This window comes from Hemicordylus capensis, chromosome 5 (assembly GCF_027244095.1).
Source record: "Hemicordylus capensis ecotype Gifberg chromosome 5, rHemCap1.1.pri, whole genome shotgun sequence".
Taxonomy (NCBI): domain Eukaryota; kingdom Metazoa; phylum Chordata; class Lepidosauria; order Squamata; family Cordylidae; genus Hemicordylus; species Hemicordylus capensis.
The window spans coordinates 154,619,466-154,640,833 of record NC_069661.1 but is presented as its reverse complement, the minus strand read 5'-3'; the positions used below and the strand labels follow the sequence as shown (position 1 = coordinate 154,640,833).

At 43.3% G+C, this 21,368-nt stretch overlaps 2 protein-coding genes across 9 annotated transcripts in view; both read right to left on the bottom strand.

Annotated features, from left to right (window-relative positions):
* The window catches only part of LOC128327414 (maltase-glucoamylase-like), a 107,842-nt gene extending 106,668 nt beyond the window's left edge, over window positions 1-1,174 (bottom strand). Inside the window, exon 1 of the mRNA XM_053256215.1 lies at window positions 1,002-1,174. Coding sequence (XP_053112190.1) covers window positions 1,002-1,174 — 173 coding nt within the window. The remainder of the gene's footprint in view (window positions 1-1,001) is intronic.
* A 10,576-nt stretch (window positions 1,175-11,750) lies between these two features.
* KIF21A (kinesin family member 21A) overlaps window positions 11,751-21,368 on the bottom strand; it is a 157,431-nt gene continuing 147,813 nt past the window's right edge. For all 8 annotated transcript variants that reach the window (XM_053253846.1, XM_053253850.1, XM_053253852.1 and 5 more), the window contains 5 exons: window positions 19,288-19,452; window positions 16,626-16,743; window positions 16,016-16,186; window positions 15,145-15,344; window positions 11,751-13,051 (listed from right to left, as the gene is read on the bottom strand). In XM_053253846.1, the coding sequence (XP_053109821.1) occupies window positions 12,958-13,051; window positions 15,145-15,344; window positions 16,016-16,186; window positions 16,626-16,743; window positions 19,288-19,452 (748 nt within the window). In that variant the 3' untranslated portion in view covers window positions 11,751-12,957. The remainder of the gene's footprint in view (window positions 13,052-15,144; window positions 15,345-16,015; window positions 16,187-16,625; window positions 16,744-19,287; window positions 19,453-21,368) is intronic.

The window sequence follows — 21,368 nt, the reverse complement described above, 5'->3', positions numbered from 1 at the left end:
GAGAATAATTTACCCTATCCTTAATCATAATAAAAGTTATTCAGTTTACATTAAATTAAGCACATTTAATGCAATATTGAAGAAATGTTATTCCTCATCTTAAACCTGAGAAAAGAAAAATCAATTCATTTTAATATTAGTAGCCAAATTCCATGCTGTCTTATTTCTGCCCTATGACATCAAGTGTAAAAAAGAAAAGAAAAGTCAACTTTATTAATGTGTCAGCACTGCATTCTTTTCTTTTCTTTTCTTTTCTTTTCTTTTCTTTTCGTGGCAGCACTGACCATGGGGGTCTATACAATAACTGTGTGGCAACAGCACACTCCTATGCAACCACTTATGCTCCCTTCACCCAGGATTGTTCCTAGTGGGACACGGGGCTGTGTGTGTGTGTGGGGGGGGGGAATTAGCATGTGTGGGGTCTCATTGGGAGGTAGTTGTGGGTAAGAGTGCATGTGTGACTTTTGTGGGGCTTGCCTCCTCCTGCCTGTACATCTCCTCCCAGCTGCTGGGAGAAAGCATGCAGCCGCAGGTGGTGGTGGGGCAGCCACATGGGGGACAGGAAGAAAGTGTGCATAGCTACAGATGGTTGGGAGGAGGAATCTCCTCCCCAGGGCCATCCCAAGGGTCAGAGATCCAGGCAAAGCCCATCTGGGTGCCCCTGCACACTGCTGTCGCCTGCCCAGGTGCCCCTGCATAGGCGCTCGCCCCAGCCGCTCAGGATGTGGGCACCACCACCCCTGTCCTGGCACCAGTAAATCCCAGATGTTGTAGACTACAACTCCCTGAATCTTAAACCTGCAGCTAGGGATTCTGGGAGCTGTAGTCAGCAACATCTTGGATTTCCTCTTACAGGCATCACCACCGCTGTTCTGGGCACCTTCCTGGTCACAGAAGGCAGTGGGCAGGATGGTCAATACTGGGCAGGTGATGGAGAGTGCATGCTTTTCCTTTTCACCACTGTAGGGCAGGTGGGTGAAGGGAAACACTTGCCTGCTTGCCTGTTCACTTTGCCACCATCAGCTCCACTCACTGCGAATGAGGCAGGTGGAGGTGGCGAGGATGGTGGGTGGGCAAACAGGCGGGTGTTCCCATCGCCTGGCTGCCTCCTCCTCATCACCATGACCACCGCAAAGCGGTAGGTGGGGGTTGGCGGCGAGGAGGGCAGGCACATGCTCCCCGCCCCCCACCTGGCACCCATCCTCCTGCCTGCCTCCTGCTGTGGCCAGGAGGTAGGGTGGGGGAATGGGGACACCACAGGGAAGGAGCATGGGGCCATGGGGATGTGTAGGGCAGTGGCCCTGGGTCCCATGTGACCCAGACCATCATCACCCCTATGAGCTTTGCACCCCAAGCAGGCACTTAGCTCACTTTAATGGGTAGGCCAGCCCTGAAAATACTGGAGATATCTTCAGAGTGAAGCAGCTGGATACCATCCTGCAGGGCTGTCCCTATGGAGGTGCAGTGCTGGGGATGAATCAACATGTGCAGGCCTCATGGGGAGGTTGTTGTGGGGGGGGGAGAGTGCGTGCAGCCACAATGGTTGTGGGGAAGAGCTTCCTCCCCAGAACTGGCCCAAGGGTCAGAGCTGCCCCAAGTGAAGCCCACCAGGCTACCTGCCACTCAGCCCCATTGCCTGCCCAGAGGACCCCCCCTCCCGCCTAGGGGCCCCACCCACTACCCCACTGCCCATCTGGCCACAGCAGCTGGTGGGCAGGAAGGTGGGTGCCGGGGAGTGTGTGCCTGCCCTCCTCACAGCCACTACCTCCTCAGGCAGCCTCTTGGCTTGGTGCCAAGAGTTCATCCAAGCCCAGTTTGGCCCACATGGGCAAGGGTTGCTCTGGGGAAAGGGTCAAGAAGGAAAGCGCTCGCAGCCACAGGTGGGAGAATGTGGATAGAGCATGCATGCAGCCAACTCGAGCATACCTTTGCCTGCCTCCTCAGAGCGCTTCATGGCAGCACAGCACTCCTGCAGTTCTACAGGCCCACAGCTTCTTGGCTTTTTATCTTGCCCTAAACTGATAAAACTCGTATTATGTCTATAGTTGCCCTTGTATGGTTTTATATGTCCTTTTATGCCTCTACGTTTTAATGCGTTCTTGCTTCTCTCTTTTATGCCTTTTTTAAAAATGATGTTTTAATGATGCCTTTTTAATAAATATTTGTACCCAGTTTTTAGTGTTCTTAACTACTGTTAACTGCAATTTTCAGGTCTTGGTCATTAAGGGTCATTTAGTTTGCAGTCTTGCCTTCTTTTAGATAGCCATAGGTTTATTTTAAATTTTACTTCTATTTCTGATCTTTATAGTCTTTTATAATAGTCTTTCAATATATTGTGCACGCCTAGGCTTTTTCACTTTTAATAAGTAATATGTAATCACCCCTTATACTTTATGCTGGTCTATGACCATAATTAAGATTTATTTGATTGGCTTGCCCTTCCCCTCATTCCCAGGGGTAGCTTCATTTGTCTAACATAATTTCTAGAGACTGTTTAGGAGGATGGTAAAAAATAACACTCAAAAATCAGACACATAAGGAAGAGCATGAAAAATTAGTTCCTTCCTAGCATGTTAATAAGTAGCTATAGTTACCAAACATTGTATAAAGCCAAATGAAATCCCACTGCACAAAGCTCTTCTGTTTTGATTATGCTGCTGGAAATATTAGTGTCTCCATCTGAAATGAATGAAAGCCTGTGCTGCCCACTGGTGGTTTCTAAAAATCTTATTTGGAGAAAGCAGATGCTACATACATCAACTTTAGAACAGGAGTGGCTGAAGCCATGCAAAGCATCTTTTACATGGTAAAGGTAAAGTGCACCGTGGATTCGGTGTTGACTCCTGGTGATCACAGAGCCCTGTGGTTGTCTTTGGTAGAATACAGGAGGGGTTTACCTTTGTCATCTCCCACGCAGTATAAGATGATGCCTTTCAGCATCTTCCTATACGCTGCTGCCTGATATAGAAGTTTTCCATAGTCTAGGAAACATACCAGTGGGGATTCAAACCAGCAACCTTTGGCTTGCAAGTTAAGTCATTTCCCTGCTGTGCCATTAGGTGGAAGGCATGTAAAACATCTCCATACAATTGTATGAAGTCCTATGGCATCCCCAAGCCAAAGTTTAGTCAGCCTTGTTATAAGAAGCAAGAGGAAAGGAGGAAGGAACAAGGTCAGGAACAAAAACCCCTGCTAACTTGGCAAAGAGGCACCTTTTAATGTAGTAATTCTCTTTTATTTAGCAGGGGGAGAGTAACTGGCCCTATCCACCCCCAGCACAGTACCTCCAGTAACTGTTGCTGGTGTTTATCTTATGTTTCTTTTTAGATTGTGAGTCCTTTGGGGACAGGGATCCATTTTATTTATTCATTACTGCCCTGAGCCATTTTTGGAAAGGTGGTATAGAAATTGAATGAATGAATGAATGAATGAATGAAGGAGGAAGCCTTAAAAAATAGACAAGAAACAGTTTATGAAGGTCCATCATCTGCTGAGAGAAGGGTAGCTGAACAGCTAAAGTAAACCTGCCTGCTTAGTAAAGTGTTTTATATTTTAGCTGTCTTGATGAAAGTAGTTCAGTTGTCCCCGTGATGTGAAAACAGAGAATGGGCTGCATTGTCTTTTTCTAAGATGGAGGCCAATATTTTTGCCATTAAAGCTTGAGAGAAAATTTAAGTGTTTGCAGTCTTGGATATGGATAGCCTTTTACTGAGCCAGCTTCTCTTTGTGTCTACCCACCTACTGAATCAGTTAAGAACTCCTTCAAGTAGGTTTACAGGATTTAAGATTTAAGATTATAAGATGCATTAATAGAACAATAGTTCCCGAGCAACACAAAATAATACTTCCACTTTATTCTGCACCAGTCAGATCTCATCTGGAGTATTATTTCTAGTTCTGGGTGCTGTAATATAGACAAATGGATTCAGAGGAGGGCAGAGATCTGGAAAACCAGCTCTGTGAGGAAAAGCAGAAAAAACTGGGTATGTTTAATGTGGAGAAGAGGAGTCTGTGAGGGGACATGATAGTGCTTTTCAAATACCTGAAAAGCTATCTCACAGTAGAGGGCAAAGCTTTGTAAACCTGAGGGCGGGATGAGATCTAAGGGGCTGAAGTGGCAGAAGGAAAGATTGCAGCAGTTGAACTTGATAAAAAGCAGCTTGAAAATAAAACAAGGTCCTGAGGGGGGGCGGCGGAGGGGCCTCTCCCTCACAGGAAGCCTTCAAGAAGCTCCAGCATCTGTCAGGGATGCGCTAGATCTGGATTTCCTGCATCAAGCAGAGGGTTGAATTCAGTGGTCTACTACAAAGCCTTCATTTATTTGATTCTATACCAATCTAGCTACCTTGGAGTGGGGAGGGGGCACTAACTCTATGGTATGCAGGCATTCCATCAGAGTTATACAAGTTAGACTCACAAACTTTGACCATCTTCTGGGATACGTATAGTTTTCATTTGATGCTTTGTTCAGTGGAAATGTACCGCACAGCTACATGCAAATCAACAGGGCCCAAGGTTTCAGCAGGGAACTGAGCATTCACTTTGGGCTTGAACAGGGGTCCTAAGAGGACAATTAAATTAGACTGACATTTACTGGGTGCATTGTGTATAGGATCCCCCCCCCATCTTTTTTGGTCTGGAAATTCAAACCAGCTATTAACATAAATTAACCAGATATGGAGGTTAATTTCAAATTTCAAAGCACTGTTTAACAAACACTGAGGTGTAAACTGTTCACAGATAACTCTTGTTTTTTAAAGGAAATGCAGAAGGGGCCTGCAGCACTTGCGGGGGAGGGTTGGATGATCAACCTTTTTCCTGTGGGCTGTTTTTGCAATTGAATTTTTGCTGTCATGTCATCCACTGACATCTCCCTTGTTTTCCGTCTGGTGGGAACGCAGCTGGGAGCAGATAATTTGGATGGCAAAAACAGCTAACAAGGAAAATATTAATAATTCTCTGACGTAGTGCTGCTGCTGTGATCACAGCCTGCCCCTAACTGTATTTCCTTTACACACACACACCAGGAGACAAAGCACCAGCCTATTGAGCAGGGTTGCGATAAATTACTTTATCTCGTTCCTGTAAATGTCATAAGCTGCTCTGTCTCAGCCAGGGACCCTAGGACAAAAAATGACAATAGTCCCCAGCCATTTCACCTTTCTCTTGGGAGAAAGTGAAAAGCAAGCTGTTGTTCAACTGTCAGCCTGCCCTCCCTTAGGGACATCTGTCCCCACCCTTTATTCAGTTATAGCTACACCCCTGCTTCCAGCCACAACCGCTCCCTAAACATGAAAACAACAGCAGTGGGTTGTATTTACCTTGCCAGAGCACTTTCATAAGAGATTTAAAACTTTAAACATGGGGAGACATATCACATTTCCCCCCACATAAGAAGACTCAAGTTGGAAAAAGAATAGAATTCAATCTTTGCTGCAGTCTTTTGTTTCGGAAAAAAACACATTACTATCAAACCATAGCTACACTCCAATCTTTATTTCTGTATTGTTTTCTATTGGCAGCTACACATTCCATCTCAGGGAGACAAAAAATAGAAGTTTCAAATGGAACCAGAACATCCCATCTTTAAACAATGGGTGTGTGACTCTAGTACTTCTAAATCTATATGAGCACTCCTGCGTTTCCTCCCATTCCAGCAATGTTGTGACTGCTCCCACGTTCCATAAATGAACTAGATGTCTATCTGAACATCTTACCTGCAAGTGAAATGGCAAGAATCATAAGCACTCTATTTTTCTCCATGGTTGAGTCAGTATAGTTCAAGCACATAGGATGAAGGCCTTTTATAAGCAGGAATTGTCTGACAAATTACTCAGCTTATCTGCAAACTGACACATTGCAAATATTTGTTACTTTTATCATTAGAAAATGTTCTTATATGCAGGTTATGTAAGGTTTTTTATATGCAGGTTATGTAAGGTTTTTATACAAAACTTCAGATTTTTATATGTTGTAACTGTTAAATTCTTGTTTTATTTTATGCTGTAAATAAAATAATTATTCTTGGTTTGTTTTATGCTGTAAACCACCTAGAAACTTTGGTAGTGGGTTGTATACAAATTTGTTAAAGAAATAAGTAAGTAAGAGAAATGAAGATGGTGTACTTCCAGTTGGTGGCCTCTGAAGACAAAATGGTTTGGCATAGCCGAAGGGGAGACTCAAATGGTAAAATCAGGTGTAACATTAAAACAAAAGCCACAGATTCTACACAGACAGACAGAGTTTTTTGATTGCCCTAAAGGATAACATGTTTGGGCTCAGTACAGACTCAAAACATATCCCCCCATGTTGTGTATGGTCTCTTTAAGAGGCAAGCCTAGAAAGCCTCAGGGTGAGACAGGCCATATGAGGAACTGGATGGAGGAAACAGTTTCATTTTTACACCAGAAGTTTACACAAGAGACTTTGTATATTCTCTTCAGGGGCTAAACAGCCCTGACCCAAATGCACCACCAACCAGAGACAGTCCTCAGAAAAGTCATACTTGTTATTTCATCAAAGTTGTAAATAGCTGAGCTAATGGAAAGACTCCTCTCAAAAGGCTTTCTCTCACTCCTCTTGAAAGGCCTTTTCTCCTTTGAAAAATGGGAGGAGTGATGAGTTATGCTCCTTGCATTTGTGGATGACTGATTGTATTTATAACCAGACTATGCATTATGTTATGCACGTATATTTACATGGACACAACACCAGTGACAAATGCTTTTCAGATGCTGTCTCTGGGATCTAATATCAGTTCTTTTTATGCCTTCTGGAGGCCAGAAGTTCTCATTTACTCACATATATTTTGGTGTTTATAATATATGTGGCTATTAAATGTCCCTTCCTTCAGTTGCCATACTCCAAGAGCTCTTCCTGTCTATGCTTGGGAAATACCAGCAAGAACTAACGAATTTTGGGACTTGCAGTCTTTGAGATAGTTTGTCATGTAAGGGAGGTGCACACTTCTCTCTGCCTCTCAACCTACAAGACCTAGAGATGCTTGCAGGAACTTAGCTATGACTGAGCCATGTGTCTCTGGGGGCTGCCTGCCACCCTCTCTCACCCTGGCCTCTTGTGTTCACGGCTCACTCCTCGCCTCGCCGCTCCCATGTGGAACTGCCACATCCCACTAAGAAGAGGTGGCTCCTTTAAGGCAGGCCTATTCTCTCACTGGCATGGGGCAGCCAGGTCAGCTCATGTGATAGTGTTGTCAGACTGCATCAGTGTGGACAGCAAAGGCAGGACAGTGGGCCCCATCCTTGAATCTTGACTCAGAGCCATCAACCTCGTCACATCCCTGCTTTCTTGAACAAGACTGTGCAGTCTCTCTCCCTCTATTCTACAGGACTACCTGGGCCAGGAACATGTTGCTTGCTCTGTTCTTACACTATTTCCGTTTGATTCCAGGAAATCCAGACACCTTATTAGGGATGTGCACGGACCGGTCCAGAGGCCATTCTACAGGCCTCCGGACCGGTCTGGACACGGGCAGTTCGGTCCGGCAAGATTTGGGTGGGGGGTTCCATTAAGGGCGGGGGGGGCTTTACTTACCCCTCCCAACAACGGCGCCGTATTTAGTTGAGCAATCGGGCGGCAGGATACCTCCCTGCTGCCCGCTTCAATCCCCACTTGGCTCCGTTAATAACTAAAAATCGGGCAGCAGGATACCTCCCTGCTGCCCCCTTCAAACCCCGCTTGGTCGGCGGCCACCCCCTTCAATCCCCCTGCCGCCCCCTTCAATCCCGTTCTCCATAGAAAACGGCCGACAGGATAACTCCCTGATGCCCCTTTGCAGGCTTGGCTGCAAAAGGCTTTTAAGAAGCCTTTTGCATGTGCGCGCAAAAGGCTTCTTAAAAGCCTTTTGCAGCCAAGCTGGCAAAGGGGCGGCAGGGAGTTATCCTGCCGCCCGTTTTCTAAAAGGAGCAGTTGTTCCTTTTAGAAATCGGGCGGCAGGATAACTCCCTGCTGCCCCTTTGCCTGCTCAAAAGCGAAGCCGGCAAAGGGGCAGCAGGGAGTTATCCTGCCGCCCGTTTTCTATGGAGAATGGGATTGAAGGGGGCGGCAGGGGGATTGAAGGGGGCGGCCGCCGGCCAAGCGGGGTTTGAACAGGGCGGCAGGGAGGTATCCTGCTGCCCGATTTTTAGTTATTAACGGAGCCAAGCGGGGATTGAAGCGGGTGGCAGGGAGGTATCCTGCCGCCCGATTGCTCAACTAAATACGGCGCCGTTGTTGGGAGGGGTAACTAAAGTACCCCCACCCTTAATGGAACCCCCCACCCCAGTGCCGGACCACAGCTCTGCGGTTCTGTGCACACCCCTACACCTTATATAGATACAGAGAAACAAGTTTTTATAAACACCATCCCATTACCGCCTCCAGGCAGGCATTTAGGGAAGATATGCCATCTCCTGATGAGGTCACATGGAGCAGTAAATCTGGGTCTCATCAGCATATTGGTAACACTCAGCACCAAATCTCTTGATCTCTCGCAGCGGTTTCATGTAGATGTTAAAGAGCATTGGATACAGTATGGAGCCTTGTGGAACTCTACACTACAGTTCTCCACACTTCAGTTCTCGCTTTGCAGAGCAACAGCCTCCAAGTGACACCATCTGGAATCTACCAAAGAGGTAGGAGCAGAACCACTGTAAAACAGTACCACCCAATCCCACCTCCCTCAGGCGGTCCAGAAGGATACCATGGTTGATGGTATCGAAAGCTGCAGAGAGATCCAAAAGAATCAGCAGAGTCACATTCCCCCTTGTCGTTAACCAGTTGGAGATCATCCATCAAGCTGACCAACAGTCTCAACCCCATAGCCCACACGAAAGCCAGTTTGAAATGGGTCTAAATAATCTGCATCATCCAAAACTGCCTGGAGCTGAGAGGCCACCACCTGCTCAGTCACCTTGCCCAACTATGGAAGGTTAGAAACAGGTCTATAATTAGCTAATTTTGAGGGATCCAATGCAGGTTTCTTCAAAAGTGGTCTAATAATAGCCTCAAGACAAGGAGGCTTTTCCTTTTCCAATCCCCTTTTCAGCTGAAGAAAAAAAGTGGCCAGTATGGTTTTTGCAGCTTCTTATTCCATCAGCTGGTCAATGAAACAGGGGCCATTCATTATTTTATTCTGGTTGAGGCTGCCAACCTTGCTGGATGATGCTTTGAGACTCATTCTAGCAGATCTGGTTTCAGCCAGGTACTCAGTACAGCTGGGTTGCATGCACCAATTTTGCCCTCCTGGAGATGTTGGCCTACAGCTCGCATAATCAGTCCCTGGATATTGGATACTGTAGCCAGGGATGATGGGAATTGTAGTCCAAAAACATCTGGAGGGCCAAAGTTGTACAGTCCTGCAGTACAGCAACAGATAGAGATGCTGAGTCCCGTTCATCAGCAAAGTATCCAATATAGAACATTTCTGGTTTAGAAAACATGTTCCTGGTGGTGGCATGTAGGGAAAGACTAGGGAGCTGGTTCATTCACATGATCAATTTCATGTTAATTAAATGAGAACCAGAGATCCCAGATGGGGGGGGCACTCCCGTGGAGCATGTTGCGTGAACTCAGAATTTTTTTAGTGTTCCCTGATTGGCAACATGCCAACCCAACATTAAGCTGAGATCCATAATCTGAAATTTGGACATGGCTTGTCAAGGTCAGCTTAATGTTGGTTTGGTGTAGCGCCAATCTGAATTGCCCCCAAATCCCAAGTTCACATGACATGCTCCATGGGAGTATGTGCCACACCAGGATCTCCAGTGTTTGTTTAACAGCCATTAGATCAATTGTGTGAACCAGCTCTATGAATTCTGTTTCTGTAACACACACCCTGCTATCCAAAATACCCAACTCCTTGATTATATGGTATTTTTATTTGAAAAGGCTTTTGCCAGCTTATTCCAATAGTGTTTTTATTGTTGCAATTGATCGATTTTTAGAAGCTTATACATTGCTTTGAGAGGCACCACAAGGTAAACGAGTCAGACAATTTTTAACCTTATGGTGCTGCTCAAGGCAATATGCAGTCTTCTAAAAATTCATCATAATAAAAACAATTACTAAAACATTCTAGCACTATCAGTAAGCTGGAATAGGTCTTTCCAAATAAAAAAAAGTTTAATAATCAGTCATAAGCCATAGAGGATCTCTTTTTCACTTCATTGACCAGAGGTGCCTTTTATCAGCTTTGGCTGATACGCCAGCTGCGTCCATTTCTTGAGACAAATGACCTCAGAACAGTAGTACATCTCCTGGTCACCTCCAGACTTGACTACTGCAATGTGCTCTATGTGGGGCTGTCTTTGTACATAGTCCGGAAACTGCAGTTAGTCCAGAATGCGGCAGCCAGGTTGGTCTCTGGGTCATCTCGGACAGACCATATCACCCCTATCTTAAAATATCTACACTGGCTGCCGATAAGTTTCCAGGCAAAGTACAAGGTTTTGGTTACAACTTATAAAGCCCTAAACAGCTTGGGCCATTCATCTGGAGAGTTCAGTCTGCAGTTGCCACTGGCTCATTTGGTGACTACTCAGGGATGGGCTTTCTCGGTTGCTGCCCTGAAGCTTTGGAACACACTTCCTGCTGAAATAAGAGCCTCCCCATCTCTTACAACTTTTAAAAGGGCAGTCAAGACTCATTTGTTCACCCAGGCTTTTAATTAGATATTGTTTTAATTGTGTTTTAATAGTTTTAACTTTAATTGTTGAAATGTGTCAATCTTTTTATTGGTTGTTTTTATTGTTTTGTAAACTGCCCAGAGAACTTGTGTTTTGGGCTCTATAAAAATATGTTAAATAAATAAATAAAAAATTAAAAGTGTCCTCTAGAGCAGGGATACTCAACATTGGGTCCCCAGATGTTATTGGACTTCACCGCCCATAATCCCTAGCCCCAGTGGCCTTTGGTTGGGGATTATGGGAGTTAAAGTCCAATAACATCTGGGGACCCAATATTGAGAATCCCTGCTCTAGAGAAGGCATAAGGAAAGATGCATGAGCAAGAATGTGGTGCGCTAGCACAGAAAGCTGGTTCAAATCCAGTGAAGCTTAGCTGACTGGGTGATCTAAATCCAGTCTGACTGGGTAATCAGTTATAATAACCTATCTCATTCACAGGGTGGTTGTGATATCCTCATATATACTGCCCAGAGCTTTGCAGAAGAAAGGTAGGAATTCCTTAATAGAAATTGAATAATTATTTATTCAAATAAATAGTATAAATAAATAGTAAATAAATAAATAGCAATAATAGCACACTCATGCATGTGCTTAGTGTCTTATGCTTTTGCTCCTCTCAATTTGAAAAGCAAAGCACACTCCACAGAGTATCTGTTCTATTCTAAGGCCCTTTTGGAGGAAAAACATGGTTCCATTCAAAGAGGCCCATTGCTCAAACTACTTGCTTGACCACTTTGGTGATGAACAAGCCTAAAGGGAACTTCAGGAGGTTGTGGTGGTTGTTATTAACATCCATCTCTTTATTGCAGCTTAGACTATAAGCAACGTAAACCAATTAATTTAGACATATGAAGATACTGATGGGTCCTGATCCTTAATTAAGAGGGTTCTTTTTATTATCAGCAAAGGATGTCAAGAAACCAAACAACATGCAACACACATGTGTAGGTCATTTTTAGTTTGAATGCCACTAAACTGAAAACAAAAACTTTGTTCATGACATTTGCGTTTCACTCTGTTCCTATCCATTTTCTTAGGTAGTAGGACAAGAAAAGCAGTGACAAGTCAATTCACATTTTTTTAATTTAAGCATCAACTACCACAAGCTGTACATTTACAGGCCCATCTCCTCTGCTAGCAAAACCCAACAAAACAAATAAATGCTGTTCCTGAATCTATTACAAACTTTTAAAACTTGCTGAATTTACAAATTAATGTTCTGACAAGCTGAATAATTATACATCCCTCTCGCTCAATATCCACACTTTACAGCATTTTAAAAAAATTCACACAGGCACATGGTTAAGATAATCTCTCTTTACAACCCATGTATTTACACAGCCTCTGTTGACACAGGTGGTACAGTTTTTTTTAAGGTAACTGCCAAGGTTAACAAACAACATATTTAAAATACATTTAGCAGCATATCAAATGCGATTAAAAGGAAGGACTTTTACTTAAAACAAACAAACAAACAGACAAACAAACATGTGAGATGATAGAACAGGTCCATAAAAACAACAGATTAAGATACATTTCTTTCAATGTTAAGAATACTGTGGTAGGCAAAGCACTAATAAAATGTTAACAATTCAACAGTATTTTAGTTCTAGTCCTGAGCAGAGAGTATACATAGCTGCATAACTTTGGTCAACAAGAATGAATGCTAACAATTAATGCAGGTCATATGGCATTCACTGTTAGCATGATATAGTCAGGTCAGTAATCTGTCTCAGACTAGATTTCTTCCTTCTGTCCCCTCTTCCAGTCTTAATGTTTTGAACAGCAGCAAAATAAAAGTAAACTCATTAGGACCCCCAATTCTCTTCTACTAAAGGCTTGGGAAATGAAAATATAGATGCTCCAACACATTCCATACAACCATGAAGTGAAGTTCAGTCGAACAGAAGGGTCAGAGAGTGAGGTACATAGGGCACTTTCATAATCTAGGTTACAGCTTTTGAGACTGCCATTCAAGCCAACACAGACTTCCAGTTGTTTAACTTACAAGGCTTATATATGCACAGAAACCCAGCCATTACATGTGAGACAAGCTTATAATCACCAACAGACAAGTGTTTTAAATACAGTACGCAGGACAGTTCTGAAGGGCAGCAGTTTTAGCTGAATACAACACACAACTCTAGAGCTGAGCGGCATTTTCCAGGGTTTACCCCCAGCAGCTAGTGTTTGCCTACTGGATGCAAAGAAACTTGCAGGAAGAGCACAGTCTATCGCTATAGCTTGAGATGTTTAGCACGGCAATTCCCATCTAATTACTGGCAACATCTTCACTTGCATCTCCTGGATCTGAGATCTGTCCATCTAGGCTACTGGGAACTTTCCAGATTCTCACAGTTCGATCACTGCAAAACATTTTTAAACAATCAAAGCAGGAATAAGTATTGGATAACAGAGATGTTTAAAGGTTCTCATAGATTCTAAATTATGTTCCATAGCACTGATCATACACATTATTAATTTATACTTACATGACATCATTGTGGAACATATGAAGCAGAGAGGTATGCTGAAAGAAAAGCTCTGAGCTTGGTTTCAGGAGACAGGTACTTAATTCAAGATCTACCACTATAGTTTGCTTACACAAAAAATAAGGGATAAAATTTGGCGACAGCCTGTGTAATTCAAAATTTGTCTATAAATTATAACAACTGGAAGTGGCAACAAGATCCCTACAGACCATGAGAATAATCCACAGAATGTTAGGACAGGGTTGCCTAGGTTCTGGGTTTGAACACACAGTTAAACATTTAAGCCCAGACTTTCATATGACGACTTGGGGATAGGGCAAATCTTATGTTGATACGCCACATGGATGTTTCTTAAACTTGGTCTACAAGACAACTGCTATCAGGTGATGGGGTGAGGATTAAATTGTAGGTGCAGTGACCCACCATGTGAACAATGAATGTTCTTGAAATTCACAAATGACAATTTTTTTTTAAAGGTCTACCAGTTTGTTTGTTTTAAAGTTATATTCCAACCTTACAAATTTCACAAAATCTGTCCTACAAGAGGTATTGCTACCCTTGCTATCAATCTGCTAGCCATATTGTACACCAAAAAAGAGTGTGTGAGAGAGAGAGAGAGAGAGAGTGTGTGTGTGTGTGTGTGTGTGTGTGTGTGTGTGTTGCAGGGGAGAGGAGGGAAGAAACCAACATGCACTTTGTTGTTTACAAAAACACCCCAGCCTAACTAACCTAGAAGCAATTATTTCAACTCATCTTTATTAAATTTCATGAGAGCTGTATTCAGTGCAGATTGTTATTAATTTTTGTAAGCTGCCTTGTAGTGACATTATCAGCATAGGCAAAATAAAATCATCATCATCATCACCACCACAGTAGCAGCTGGTGCGGGTGCTGCTGGGGGTGGTGGCGAGAGGCACCTTTAAGCATAAATCAGAAGGTGCTTCCCTCCATTCTGGCGGCACCTGCAAGCTGCTCTGAGCTGCAGTGTGCCGCCCTGCACTCCCTGTGGCGTGGGATGGGCTCACCTGGCCACTGGCGGGGGAGAGGCTCCACAGGGATCAGCTCTGCGGTGATTTACGGGGATTCCCCAGATGCCAGCCAGGAGCCCCACAGTCTGCCATCCACAGCTACAAGCAGCCGGGGCTGGCAGACAATTAAAAAAAAATGGGGCCAAGGGAGTGTTTGCTCCCATAACCTCGGGCTCTGGAGGTAGGTTTGCTGCTGGGAGCCATGCAGCTCCCAGTGGTTCCGACGATCAGATGAGTCCGGGCTTGGCTTTCTTAGCCCAGTTTTGGCTGATCATCAGAACAGCCTCATCGTGTTAAAGATCCCTGGATAGTATCTGAGGTATGTACAGACTGCTACTTCCTTTGCATTTACAGACCTTTGAGCTTAAGCAGTTTGTTCTTCAACTCAAAACCTTCTAGATGTATGATCAAAAACCCCCATATGGTTAAAGCTTCCTTAACCTTGCTGCTTTATGTTGATGTAGTAGTTATTGTAGCGTTAACTGAGTTTGCACCATACTGGAATCATTAAAAGTCTTAATATATTGCACTGCTACACTTTCTCCCAATCATTTTGCTGAGGTCGAACAGAACCTGACTTCCATGCCCTTTGAGCAAACCCCCCACTAAAAACACTAATATCAATGATAAAACAAACAGAATAAGAGGGAAAACTGAATAACTGCAGCACATTTGATCTGCTTATTGTAAGATAATACATGGAGCATGAAGTGGCACAAATTAGGGAGAAACCGTTACATATTATATACCACATTTGAACCTCAAATATGTAGAAGAGTGAAGACACAGAGTTGCTGGCCCACATTGTAGACAAGCCCCTTGAATTTTTGCATTTGGTAGAAAGCAAGGATAATCCCTATCAGTGTTTTACATGTACTTGGGCTTCATCTCATTGATTTCAGCCATGATGTATGTGTAAACAACATTAAAATAACTCACTCTGATGCTGTAAAAATCTGGCTGGAATTGGTGCAGATGGCATTGATGGGACTATCGTGCCCTTTCAGCTCGCTTATTGGTGCAAATGTATCTACATTCCAGAGTTTCAGAATGCCTCCACGGCAGCCACTGAGGAGGGCAGGGGAACCAGGAACTAGTCCAAGAGCACACACCCAATCCTTGTGAGCATTGGGAACTTGCTGGAAAGATATACCACAAAATTAGGTGCAGAAACAGAAATATCTCAGATTAAGGGCAGGCATTTAGTTTAGCCGTGAAAGCCACATCAGAAAAAATAATGGCTGACATGCAGAGCAATGTTTCATGAATGCAACAAGAGGTTGTGTACCCACAGGCAGAGCCTTCTTTAGTAGCAAAGCAATTTCTGCTGACCTCCCCTGCCTTCACAAGTGCTCTTTGCCTTCCAGAAATATGTCTCTAAGAGTTGCACAACCTCAGGGACATATTCCTGAAAGGCACACTGTGTATGTGCTCTGCTGTTTTGAAACATTCTGGGTTAAGAACAGCCTCTCCTTGTGAAAGGCTCAGAATGCTGCTATGCATGTAAGTCAATGAACTGTAGGGTAATTTGCAAATTTTTTTAGGTGCACAAGTGCAACCTAATTTGTATGCCAGCATCTGAAAATTGAAAACATCGTATTATCAATAAAACAGCTGAAACATTTCAATGCAATGTAAGGCCCACTGAAATAAAACCATCTTCACAGCACACAAAGACATTTGTAGCAAAATGAATTCTTAAACTTGTTCATGCAGATTTGGGATATCTACAGAGTTTTGGTGCTTCACAATAGGAAATGTAGCTCAGCTTTATGGAGTTTGTATATCTGACTTTAATTTTGAACACTACCTGAATGAGGTCCTTCTGAGCCAAATCCCACTTTTTTATTCCATTATCTCTGGATCCACTAAAAAGACTGTCTCCCATAATAGTAAGTGCTTCAATGCCATCGTAATGAGGAGGTTCAAAGTTGTGTGTAGGGCTTACAGTTCCAAGAGCTCCTTCAGTTACATCGAACATCTGAAATAGTAATGGTATGTTTACATTTTCAGATTTACAGAATATTGACAGGCAATTGAATAAAATACACACCGGGGAACACTACAAAAATGTTCAGCCAATATTGTGGTATTAAACCAGTTCTTGAATTAAAAAAAAAAACCTGGCATAGTGCATCAATACCAATCACTAACATTATAAAAATGTGTGCATACAATAAACATGAAACATATCCTGAAATTTACAACTCGCATAGATTCAGCTAGACAGGTCAGTTTAAATGTCAGTTTGATGAGCCTTTAATCTGTAAAAAGAATACAGAAGCAATCTCAAAATAAGAAATTACCAATCTGGGTGGCTAGATCTGGGATGAAATGAGAAAAAGAGAGAAAATGACAGCCATATGTCACTCTTAAAGCCTGCTTTATTACTAATGTGATGAAGTCATGAGAGGCAATACCTTTATATAGTGGTCCTTTGAGCCAGTAATGATGAGATCTTGTCCATTGGAAATGCGGTCTACTGTAAGGCACATAACAGGGCCCAGGTGACCAGTTAGTTTTCCTGTAGACTGAAACCTAAAAGAAGAAGAGCAGGAATAGGCAGACAATTACTCAGCTATAAAAGGATATACATTTTAAATACTGCAAGAAAAAGAGATGCACTGGATATCAGCCCTGCATGAGTAAGTGGCATTTAAAAATGCATTAGTGGCCCAGTTACAAAGTAGTTTAAATTTGACTTTTTGTCTCTTCCCACTTACTAACTTTCTAGCTACTGTGGAGGTTGCTTTGCTTGCTTGACCAAACCGAAGCCATCTTGTTAGCTTGATGCTATAGTTATTTGAGCAGAAATACTTTGCAAGGAGAAAACAAGACACCGGCTTAGCAGGCAGGCAGGAAATAGCTAACTTGGGGTTTTGGCTTGAAATAGATTTTGGGGGAAAGGTCCCTGGAGATTTGAATAATGCTTTAGCAGACAATGATGGCAGCTGCACTTTGCAAAACCCTGTCTAGAGCATGCTGATCATGCAGGGGAAATAGCGTCTGTCACTATAACTTCCTTGTACACATGTAAATATCCAGCTAACTGATTGAAATGTTTAAGCAACTTGAGACAATTATGTAAATTCCTCTCTTGACAAGATCAGACTGTGCTCTGTAATTAGCAAGTATAGGGCAGCACTAAGTTGCAATTCCTTACTCTTTCGGGTCAGAGAACAAAAGGCAGATCTTACAAGTACGAACATCGTGGTCTTCTTGTCAGGGTCAAAAACCGAATAAATCCAAACTTTTATTTTTTGTAGGAACTGAGCTCGAATGAAGAGCAAACCTTCAGCGAGGCACACTCACCGGTGGTTGAGAAGGAACTGAGCATATAGTGCTCCACTGCCAAAAATACAGAGCATGCCTTGTGCACGAAGGGGAGCGCTACAGAGTGCTTTGAGGAATGGTCAAAACCTTCCATGAAGGATACTTTCAAGGCTACTGTGAAGGATCCTGGATTACCTCAAAGATCCAGAGGTTCCCTGGGGCTATGCACTCCTGATGCGAGCAGCTACTACTGTATCATCTGAACCCAGAAATGTTGGGTGGATTCCTGCCCCACAGGACATTCACCTGACATCTGCAACCAACATTTTAATTCAGCTTGGGAATGCCGGACGGTGGTGGGAACCTGATATTCTCTACGGACATGATGGGTTCCTGTGTTACAAAATGAGCTGAACTTGTGGCTCATGATGGGAGTGCATGCTCCTGGGAACCTCTAGTTCCCTCTTACTTTCTTGCAGTGGACTGTGTGAACCTGCCCATTGTGGTACCTCCCTATGCTAGCACTGTCCTAATTTCCAGGATGGCCGATATGCATAATCTCAGGCTTCTCACCTACCCAGAGAGGCAAAGAAAGAAGCTGAGATGTAGAGGTTCCATCACAGCAAATATTACCTGGGAAGGACCCTCAGATAGTGGTCAGAGGACCCTACATAGATGTAGAATCCCTGCAGTCTTCCCCTCTCCATGGAGTGTTGCCACTAGGGGTGTGCAATTCGGGAATTCGGTGATTCGGTTTGGGACCTGAACCAAATCACCCCTGTTCTGTTTTGTGCCCGAATATGGGCCACCCGAATCACCCCTGAGTCGGTTTGGATTCGGATTTAATCGGAATCTGAATCGATTCGGGGGGTAAAAAAGGCGCCAAGGGGCAAAATTTTGGGGTGGGGTGGTAGTGCCCAATGGGTGGAGTCTACCACCCCAATTTCAGGGGAATTGGGCAAAGGGCTGATTTTGGGGGAAATTTTGAAATTTTAGTGACTTTGGGGCAGTTCGGGGGCATAGCATGGGATCTGGGCAAAAGGAGTGGGATGGGGTGGTAGTGCCTAATGGGTGCAGGCTACCACCCCAATTTCAGGGGGATTGGACAAAGGGCTGATTTTTTGAGATTTTTTAAAGTTTTAGTGACTTTGAGGCAGTTTGGGGGCAGAAAGTGGATCTGCCCCAAAAGAGTGGGGTGGGGTGGTAGTGCCTAATGGGTGGAGGCTACCACCCCAATTTCAGGGGGATTGGGCAGAGGGCTGATTTTTTGGGAATATTTGAAGTTTTGGTGTCTTTGGGGCAGATTGGGGGCAGAAAGTGGATCTGCCCCAAAGGAGTGGGGTGGGCTGGTAGATAGTGCCTAATGGGTGGAGGCTACCACCCGTCCCCAATTTCAAAGTGATTGGGCAGGGGGGTGAATTTTGGTGAATTCTGAGGTTTGTCTTCATAAGGTGAAGTGTGCTAAATTGATTACTTCCTCATATTCATAGTAACTGAGAGTGTGAAAAAGTGAAAGTGGGGTCATGAGAGTTGTCTAATTGAAAAAAATCTCATTTGCTATGATAGAATGAGAATTCACACCTCAGAAAAAGATTCGGTTCGGCCCCGAATCACCCAAAATTGCTCGTTTCGGGCACAGATCGTTCTGTGCCCGAAATTTTTTGCACATCCCTAGTTGCCACTGAAGGGGCAATGGCCAAATGGGGAACCCTACTGTGAAGGTTGCAACCATGCTGCACCTGCATATAAGCTTCTAGGCATCCTGAGCTGATGTTTTTACAGCTTAGTAAATAACTGGAAAAGCTTTACCTCTTTAGATCCCACATTCTCACTGCATTTCCAGCAGCTGCATAGAGGAAAGTGCCTGTTGGATTTAGGGCTATTTGATTTATCTGGTTCTCTCCAGCTGGAATTGTTACTGTTCTATTGGTACTTCCAGAGCAAGCATCACCTGGCATCACCTGGCCTGAAGACCTTCATTTTGCAGAACAAACAAGAGTAAAATTAACCTACAATTCTACAATAGGAAAAACAAATACTCAATGACTCCATCAGTTTCACAAGAATATTATAAGCTGACTGTGGACAGACGATGGATACTGAATTTTCCAAACATTGTAGAAGTTGAAATTAAAATATATTTATATATCGCTTTATTTATTTAATAATTAATTAAAATATATCTCTTTCATCCATCAGCACATTGTTGGTCAGGGCAGCTTGTAATAAAAATACAACATAACAAAACAATGAAATTATAAAACAAGCATCAAAACAAAAATAAAATGGCAAACAGGACTAAAACTTATTAAAACTGGAAACCCAATGAAAACCAGTGTCTGTTGCTGGTATCTATCTATGTTTCTTTTTAGATTGTGAGCCCTTTGGGGACAGGGATCCATCTTATTTTTTTTGTTATTTCTCTGTGTAAATCATCCTGAGCCATTTTTGGAAGGGCGGTATAGAAATTGAATAAATAAATAATAAATAAATAAAACTGGAAACCCAATGAAAACCAATTTTAAAAAGCTTCTTTATAAAGGAGAGTTTTTAGATCATTTTAAAAACTAATCGAGAATGAAGAATGATGATGCACTTCTGGGAGGGCATTCCAAAGATTACTGAGAAGTTCCTGTCCCTGGTCCCTGCAAACTGAATCTGTGCCAGTGGCAGGACTCAGAGCTATATTTATAGCTCATGCTACCAATAACACTCTAAACAAGTAACTGGGACAAAGGCAACAAAAGGGGTACAAGGATAGAAGGGATAACCAGGTCTGACTAATATTTCACCATCATATAGGGACTTTTCTTTGTCACTTTTGCAGCAGATAAAAGACAAGACCAGGTGACCAACCCATATTCAGACAGTTCAAAAGATCTACACTTAGTGACATAGAAAGCTGCCATATAATGAGTCAGAGCATTGGTCCATCTAGCTCAGTATTGTCAACACAGACTGGCATCGGCTTCTCTAAGGTTGCAGGCAGGAATCTCTCTCAGCCCTATCTTGGAGATGCCAGGGAGGGAACTTGGAACCTAACTGCTCTTCCCAGAGTGGCTCCATCCTCTAAAGGGAATATCTTACAGTACTCACAGATCGTCTCCCTTTCATATGCAGAGTGGACCCTGCTTAGCTATGGGGACAAGTCATGCTTGCTACCACAAGACCAGCTCTCCTCCCTCCTCTCCTCACTTCTAAAGATGGACTAGTCCACAACAATACATACATGCCAATATGACTGAAATAAGTCAGTATGTGATAGAAAAAGTAGTAATGTGGAGAGGATTTCTATTTAAACTATTTGCTCACTAATCCTAATCTGGATGTTATTCATATCGTGGCCAAATATTGTTATATAATATGCCAAATGCGTATAAATGTAGTCTGATTTTATATTATCATCTTATTATTGTTATTATCATTATTATTTTAATATTGTTGTATTGCTGGTCTACGACCGAAATAAAGTTTTACATCATCACTAGTAATGTGAATATATCTGCTCCATTTCAGAATGGAGAATCTACAGTTCAGTGGCACAGCAAGTTTAGCATGCACAGAAGTGACTGCAATCTCTGGTTTAAAAGATACCAGGTAGAAAGAATAGGAAAGATCTTAGCTGGAGAATTTGGAGAACTTTTCAGAGTGTTGGACTCACAGCCTGTCATACTGAGTCAGCTCTCCTATAACACAGAGAAAACCAGAACTTGCTTTATCTATAGAAAGGATTGAGAAGAGTGGCGTAGCCACTATAGAACAAGGGAGGACAAAAGCCTGGGGCTGCGGGTCTCTGTCAGCTGCCTGCTGCCCCCACTGCAATGGGGGTGTTCACTGCCCCATCCCAGCAATAACAGGTGGCTCCTTAAATGCAGGCCTGTTCTATGTCG